Source organism: Neolamprologus multifasciatus, chromosome 16 (genome assembly GCF_963576455.1).
Source record: "Neolamprologus multifasciatus chromosome 16, fNeoMul1.2, whole genome shotgun sequence".
NCBI classification, from domain to species: Eukaryota; Metazoa; Chordata; class Actinopteri; order Cichliformes; family Cichlidae; genus Neolamprologus; species Neolamprologus multifasciatus.
The window spans coordinates 2,949,746-2,958,178 of record NC_140454.1 but is presented as its reverse complement, the minus strand read 5'-3'; the positions used below and the strand labels follow the sequence as shown (position 1 = coordinate 2,958,178).

Below are 8,433 nucleotides of genomic sequence, written 5' to 3'. Positions count from 1 at the left end.
GCTTTTATTTAACTTGCTGTATGAGCAAATGCAAAAGATCTGAAATTATTCACAGAGTTGAAAGATGTGAAAATTCCAGAGCCAGCAGGTGTTACTTTGTTTCTAGTAGTTGTTCTGGAACATTCTTACGCTCTTCACATCCTTTAAAGAACATAAACAGCATCATGTTTATTTTTCTGTCTCATTAATATTGAAGTTTTCTTTAGACTTTAATTGACTGCTGTCATATTTTACCACGATTTCCTTTCTTTGTTTTTCACGAGTTTTGAGCAGCTTCTTCTGTTTTCTTCAGATGATGCTGCTCAGATTAAACTAGTTCATTAAAATCATAGAAAAATGAAATTCATGTTTTTCTCAGTGTTCCAGCAGAACCACAACCACGCTGCCATCTCTCTTACCGGCAAAACCTCATCATCATTTCCTGTGCTGCTACACAGTTTCCATGACAGCACGTAAGGAAATATAAAGATGAGTTTCACTCGTTTTCATGTGTTTCTGTCAAATTTGCTCAGTGTGAGTGATCGCCGGCGTAAAGATCATTTTAAGAGCCTGTGGCTTTGTGGAGCAGTGTGAAATACAGCAGGATGTTCCTGACTCACTGTATGATGGGATGGATTGTGTTGGCAGCTCTTAGCTTCTGCCTGCCTGTGTGGAGCGGTGAGTATAAACAGCCTTTTACTGATGATTTTTCTAACATTACTTTTAAGCTCATTACGAACAAGAAAAGCGAATGAGAATCACATTAAACTACAGATAAAGACAATGGTGCCACAGTCATGCAAAACCATTGAAGAGCCTGAGGGCAGCTCTGACAGGATTAGTTGGGACACCAAAGATATGTTAACTAGCTGCTGGACCATGCACCACAGTGACTTTCCATATTTAACGGTGGAGCTGTGTAGACAAACTTTGCTCCTACACGAGCAAGTTTAAGACTTACTGTTGACTTCAAACTGGTGCCAAGCCCAGCATCAGTGACGTAACACATGGTTTTCAGGTGTCAGGTGGAAGAGGAGAGAACCATGTACTTGGTATTTTCTGTATTTAAAAGAAGTCATCATTTCAGACGCGATACATGGAAAATGTTAAATACATGTGAAGACTGCTGAAACCTTTAGTTTGCAGGATGTAATCACAGCATTAATCTGACAGGTGGAGTGACCCGTGGATCCAGACGTTTTGCCACCAGAATGACAAAACTGATCATAAAGTGAATCTTCAGCAATATTTCTTTTTGATAGATGTTCAGCTGTCCTTAGCTGAAGTTTACTGCTCCTTGTGAATTTAGCTGACTGTATTATAAGGCATTGTAATGTGGTTTTAGCTTTTAAAGTGCTAGCCAGGAAATTTAATGTATTCCAATTAATCATGAACATCATGAACCGTTCCATCGTCTGATGAAAAACGTAAAAGAGTCATGGAATTACTAATGTAGGATTAAACAATTCAGGTATATTAAATGTCACTGCTCAGCAGGCCTTCAGTAGGTAGGTGCTGCAGCTTGATAGACATTCAAACACAGAGTAACAGAGGAGGGGGTGAAGTAAAATGATGCATGTTGAGTTTGTCAAACTTCTGAGAATCTCTGAAAGGACTCGGCTTGGAGGAAAACCAATGAAACAACAATTCAAATCTGATAACTTTTGATGGAGGAGTCAGAATCCAAACACTCATCCACACTTTACCCTCAGAAAGAATCATCGTGTCTTAGCTCCTGTGAGGTTTTCCAAAGTTGTGTCCTGTCTGTTTAATCCATACAAAACTTACAAAACCCAGAATTTGCTCCCATAATTTTATTATTTTCTTGTGTTAGCTCATTTGTCTTTATATGAACAGATTTATATATACATTTCTTTCTTTGAGTGCTCAATGAAAATGAGTTTAAGCATGTTTGCCTGGGAGACTTGGTTTTGTTGTTTTTCGTCCACTGGAACTGGACTCTGATATGTAAATGGTTTTAGCTGATTGTATTTGCTTCTTCATTGCTCTTACTAATAGTCACTTATACCTTCTCTCATGCCAGCTACGAAAGTGACCCAGCCCTACAGCGTGGTCAGCACCAATGGTGTGGCACAGATTCAGTGTGCTATTCATCCACAAAGCCTGAGATACCCATACCCTGAGGAGGTCAGAGTCGCTGTGCTGAAGGGCCTCCATGGCCACCAAGAACTCTGCTTCTCCATCCTTAACTTCACGGACCCGACAGAGACACGCATGGAGCAAAAAGAACAGGTAATTATTGTTTTGGTGCTTTTTTGCCTGTTGAGGTTGAGATTTCTTCAGGAATCTGCCACTGCGACCTGCTAGTGACACAACATAACACTTAAAAACTCAGGTGGGAGAGCAGGTCACCTACTAATGGGAAGGTTGGTGGTTCCACCTCCTTGTGTTCCAGCCAAACATCGTTGGGCGAGGTACTAAACTCCATGTTTCCCTCCAATGCGTCCATTGGTGTGTAAATGTTAGAAAGCAGAGAAAACAGTGCTGAAGAAGCCCACTTTCATTACACCCTTAATTTACCCTCAGTTACCAAATGAAGGTGGATCATGTGCTCAGCAAACTGCATGCATGAGTGAATAAGGTCTCAAACATTAAGAATCCAGATCCCGTCCTACAAATGCATTTTTCTTCCTCCATAAATATTCTTTTTCTTCATTATATGATGCATTAAACTGAAGATTGCACTCTTACAAATGGCATAAACATTAGACTGAAATACAAAAACTTGTGCACAGAGTGTTGAGGTACAATGGTGTCCTGTACGTTTCAGGTGGAGTGCACTGCTGAGACCACGCACGACACTGTGGAGGTGACGCTCTCTGGCCTGAATGTCACTGACACAGATATGTATCGCTGTGAAATACAGATCTTCTACCCGCCACCGTACCTGCGGCTTATTGGCAACGGCACACTCATTCATGTCCTCGGTGAGGCAACCGCACGGCCCTGTTTATCCACAAAGCTGAAATCTTTAGTCTTACGTTTCCTCTCTGCGTCCACAGACAGCTCCAGCTGCCCCGTGCAGGAAGCTCAGAGGCAAAGTCACCACCAGGGTGAAGAGGAGGGAGATGAGGATAGCACGGCACCTGTCAGTGTTCCTGTGGTCGTCCTGGTGATCGCAGTCATTTGTGTCTTAATCATCATCATCTACTTCCAGGTCAGAACATTATTAATTGATTTTGTCTTTATCAGGATTTGATTAGTATTTATTTCTAGTTAGTAGCGTTACAGCGACCTGACTCCAACACAGTTAACTGTTTCTGATGCTAAGAGTGTGAATCAGCAGTCATTGGCTAACTGGCTTGCAGACAGTAACTGGTTCTAATTTTTCACGTGGAATATTGTAGTTTCACTTATGAAAGAGCAAACACTGAACCATGAAGTTGCACGGGTTGTTTAAAAAGCAGTTTTGTGGTGTTTTTAACCTCGAGGCATTTATCAGCTGCGAGTCACTGATGTTTCGCTCCTCGTCCAGAACAGTTTCAGAGACAGGGAAGTTCTTTTCTACCATGCTATTTAGGAAAATCATTTCCTGTGTGCTCGGGCTCTCCATGGAGTATTCTGCCCTCTGCACAAACAAAACTGATGGTTCAGCCAAAGCTACAGATTATTGTGGCTGTGCAGGGAACTCTGTTGCGTGCTGCGTCCTCCACGTGCCGTCCAGGCTCAGCTGGTTTCCAGAAAGTTGTTCTCTTGTTGATACTGTAACAACTGTAAAGAGAACTCTTTCACTTTGTAGGGTTTTTTCTCCACTTTCACAGCCTCACAGCAACCTTGACCTCAATTTGCTCCACTTATTTCTTTCCAACCACTTCTCAGTGTTTTAGCCTGTTTATCGGTAGTAGTAGTATATTTATGCATATATTCATGGTTAACAGTCCAAGAGTACTAATGGCATGACATTGTATCAGTAGAAGTCTTAGTGGTATAAAGGATTCTTCAAGATCAACAGCAGAAACACAATATGTCAGGCTGACAGAAATCTTTTATCCTTTAAAGGTCAAATCTTTCCATAAGCCTCTCGTGTCACAGACACGTCATGTGATCTTTTCCTTCCACGTAGCTGTTTCTGCTGCATACAATGATAATTATTCACTCCATTAACTTCTGCATGCTTTCCATTTTCAGACTGTCCAGTGTGAACGGGGGAGGAGAGAAATGTTGAGGCCGTGGCCGGGCACGCTTCATAAGGTGGACGGAGCTTCAGGTCCGTGTGAAAACATCGTGTGTAACATGTGAACGTTGGTGGTGGAGCTGTCGTGTGCGGGGCAGTTTTCTTTGGCTTAGAAGCGTTAGAATAATATTATTGCTTCTACCTAGTGAGCGGGGTGGGGATGATCATTTTCACCTCTTTGACTGATGAAAAACACCAAAATTTTACTTTTTAAGTGAAAAAATAATGTTTACATTCTTGTAAACTCAAATGATGGTAAAAAGCTGTAGCTTTGATTCTCCATTGAGTTTAGATGTAAAATCAGCTTAAATGCAACTTAAAATGCAATGCTTGGGATAATTAAACGAGTACAATGATAGCTGTCTTTTACTGCAACTATTGTTATTGTTGTAATGCAAAACAAATATTCATGTATTCATGTTGGATATTAACACAAAATAAAGTTTTTTGACTTTAAATTGTACTTTTGTTATTTGAAAAATATAAATATGTGTTGTTGCAACAGGAGACATTTTTGGAAAACACTTTTTAATAGTTTTCTAAAAGTCCTTTAGAGTCAGAATAAGTCTCGCTGTGTACAAATGGGCTCTTTGCTGTTATGTCAAATAACAGAGAAGATAAATACTGACAAGATGACGTCCACATGGCACAGACAATAACGACACATAGAGCATATTTATCATGTGTCTCCCTGCATAAACTAGGGCTCATCAAAGGTGTTGGAGCCCTGCTTACTGACCTGTTGTTGTTCCTAAAGTAGAATGGGAGGCAGAGCCGAACCAGCTCCCAGTTTGGGTTTGGGAGACAGGCCCCTTCTTTACTTTTAAGGTTAGGCTTCAAACTTTTTTTTGATACAGCTTAAAGTTAGGGCTTGATCAGCTGACTTAGTATGTATCATATGTATGATATATGGAGCTTGTTTCACTCATCTCTTTTCATAAAAGAATCCACAATAGCATCTAAAGCAGCGGTCCCCAACCCCCGGGTCTCGGACCGGTACCGGTCCGTGAGTTGTTTGGTACCGGGCCGTGAGAGTTGAGGCTCAGGTGTGAAATGTATAGTTTTCAGGGTTTTTATCGGTTTTCAGCGTTATTTTGTTATCGTTTTTATCGTTAACTCAGTTTTCCTGGGTCTTTTCACGTGTTATGAATAAATCTTCTTTTTTTCGGTACCGGTACTAGTTTTATTTTGTTGCATTTATCCGCGACACCTTAAAGGCCGGTCCGTGAAAATATTGTCGGGCATAAACCGGTCCGTGGCGCAAAAAAGGTTGGAGACCGCTGCTCTAAAGAACTCCAGGCCTCACCTGCCTCGGTTAAGGTCAGTGGTCACGAGTCAACAGTAATAAAGAGGCTAACAAGGTAAAAATGGATCCACGGTGAAAACAGCTTGCATGTGCAGCAGGGGTGGCAGGTGGGGGCCATGTAAGATGCAGTGGAAATGAAATGTTTGACTGATGTTTTTTGCTTCCCCTGCCTCATCAGTCAGCAGTGTTCCCCAGGAACGTCCTGGAAATCCTTTCTGTGTTTACAGTATATTGTCTGAATCATTGCAGAGCCATGGTTTCTTTTAAGATCACTTAAGTGTTTTCTTACTGCAGTAAAACTGCCTCTTTTAGTTCAGTTCATTTCCAGTTTATTTATATAGTGCCAGCATCTAGTGACGGCCATATGAAGCCGTCTGAAGCACTGAAGCTCGTGTTAGTGTTATGTTAGTTCTCTTTGGTGCCATCTTGTGGCCAAAAGCAAAAGTTGCGTGAAGAGCAGCTTGCATCTACAACTTGAAATGACAGCTTCTGTTTAATATCATAAAAACAACACATAAGGTTATTCTATTTATTTTTTATACAGCAGAACATCCTCTCTTTCTTGCTCGCTCCATGTCTCTCAGTATATCCCACATGGGTTTGCGATCTCTCACACAAAATCACCACAACAGCACAAATCCCACTAAAGATTCACTTCTGTATAAACCACTGAATCAGATACTGCAGCAGCAATGTGCTGATTGAAGCTTCGGACGTCACTGATCACTTGACGGCCCAACCAAGCCTCAATACACTGGGATGAAGACTGAAATATTGTTTGTCTGCTGCTGGCTCTCAAAATTATTGGTGCATAAAAACTGCATATAAATATAAAGGTTTGCTGTTTTTTTCCCTTAAACGTGGTCTGAAAATCCTTGGGTGGCCTGTCATGGTCACAGCTGGTCACAGAGCAGCCAAAAGAAGAAGAAGAAGAAGAAGAAGAAGAACAACAACAACAATGAAAATGAAACTTTTTGAAATAAAGGAGACTCTCTCAGTTTTGTCTCAACATCAAATGAAATGTGCAAAGCATATTTATTTTCTGCTGAAGCTACAAGCCCAGAACCTTTAATCGAGCACCTCATTACATAACATGTTGCCACAATGGTTAAATCAGAATTATGAAAGCATTTTTTGACAGAGTGTGACAGGATAGCATGTAATACAGCGCTTTGGACTGTAGATGGTGCTAGTTAGAGCTTTAAAAGATGAGAAAACATTTTAGAGCCGCTGACAGTTGCTGAAAAGTTGCTACTGGAAGTCTTGTGCACATGTGTGTGCGACATAAACCACAGAGACGTGCACGGTTCCTCTGTTTGTTTTTGTTGATAGTACAGATTAGTATCCAGAAAAAGTACCTGGAGCAGATCTGGATTTAACCCTGTGTAGGCTACAGACGTGTCTACCAGGAGCATCGGCTAATTAGCGCTTTGAGAAAAATAATAGAATAATGCTCTTTTTCAACTTGCAGTTGAGGGTTTTAGAGCACAGGTTATTCACTACTATGCACGTATAAGGCTGTTGTATTAGTCTGAAGAAAAATCTGTTGGATGAGGATGCAGACTTTCAGTTGCATTGAATGCCATACAACATAGATCAGATGTCCTTTATTGCACATATTAAACAAATGTGGGTTTTCTTAAATTTGTGCAGTCTGCATAAAGTTAGAAATATCCTGTCTCAGAGTGACGCTGAAAAACTAGTTCATGCATTTATTACTTCCAGGCTGGACGACTGCAATTCATTATTATCAGGATGTCCTAAAAACTCACTGAAAAGCCTTCAGCTAATCCAAAATGCTGCAGCAAGAGTCCTGACAGGGACTAGAAAGAGAGAGCAGATTTCTCCTGTTTTGGCTTCCTGTTAAATCCAGAATTCAAAATCCTGCTCCTCACATACAAGGTCTTAAATAATCAGGCCCCATCTTATCTTAATGACCTTGTAGTACCATATCACCCTATTAGAGCATCCAAGGGTATTTAAAAGCAGAAGCCTTCAGCTTCTTCAAGAGAAGCCGATAGGTAATTTATAGAGCACATGGAAATGAGAGCTTTATTAAAACTGGAAACTTTTGATAAAACATTAATTTGGGCTGAATCAGGTGACCCTGAATCCTCTCTTATGCTATAATAGGTCAATGCTGCTGGCGAGTGTTTCTTCTTCACTGACCTTTTCAGCTCACTATGTGTTTATACACCACTCTGCATTTAATCATTAGTTATTATTAATCTCTGGTTCTCTTCAGCAGCTTCTGATCCTGATCACCCCAGTCAGACTGCCTGGAGGTTCCTTCCTGTTACTAGGGAGTTTTTCCCTCCCACTGTCACCAAAGCTGTTATTCATGGATAATCCTGATGACTGCTGTCAAACAGTTTCTGAATAACAGTGATAAAGTGACTGACTGGAAAATTGGAAAAACAAAACAACAGAAAGTACCCCATTTAAAAAGAGCTGAATCTGGCTGGCAGAGATGATGGTCATATTTAACTTTCAAATGAATTTTATAATCTTTAAAGTTACTTTCAAATAACCATTTCAATAATCAGCAACCTATTTAACATGATGGTAAATCACTCAATCAGCTGATAAGAGCTGCCCTACTTCTGCTGCTAATGTGACTTTCAGGTTCCCGACTCAGTGGTTTTTTAAGGCTGAAACAATGTTACAATGTGAAAAACAATTATCATCACCGTCTTCGTTGACGAACTAAAATAATAAGAAACTTGAAATTCCCCCAGAAAAAAATAACAGAAGTCCATAGAAGAGTTTTTATAGCACAAACGCATTAGCATGTTGACACACTGAGTCTTTAGATCCGTATACACTCGGCCATAAACCAGAGGACTGCAGCTACTACTCAGGCCCAGGTTAAAGTGGGTCAGCCACATTAACCCCTCCAGCCTCTCCTGGTGACAGATATACTTATTAATGGATCACACTGGATTAACCTCAC

At 40.7% G+C, this 8,433-nt stretch overlaps 1 protein-coding gene across 1 annotated transcript; it reads left to right on the top strand.

Moving 5' to 3' along the window:
• The first annotated feature begins 276 nt into the window (after positions 1-276).
• Positions 277-4,627, top strand: cd28 (CD28 molecule). The gene is made up of 5 exons (XM_085136576.1): positions 277-657; positions 2,024-2,232; positions 2,771-2,927; positions 3,003-3,157; positions 4,129-4,627. Exons 1-5 carry the CDS (start codon positions 585-587, stop codon positions 4,237-4,239), a joined length of 705 nt encoding a protein of 234 aa, XP_084992702.1. The 5' UTR covers positions 277-584; the 3' UTR covers positions 4,240-4,627.
• The last annotated feature ends 3,806 nt before the right edge of the window (positions 4,628-8,433 follow it).

Bases quoted from the DNA above. Each gene is read 5' to 3' on its own strand.
- cd28 (XM_085136576.1), top strand. From the start codon at position 585: ATGTTCCTGACTCACTGTATGATGGGATGGATTGTGTTGGCAGCTCTT. The intron at 2,233-2,770 runs GTAATTATTGTT...TGTACGTTTCAG, and splicing joins GCATGGAGCAAAAAGAACAG to GTGGAGTGCACTGCTGAGAC. The intron at 2,928-3,002 runs GTGAGGCAACCG...CTGCGTCCACAG, and splicing joins CACACTCATTCATGTCCTCG to ACAGCTCCAGCTGCCCCGTG.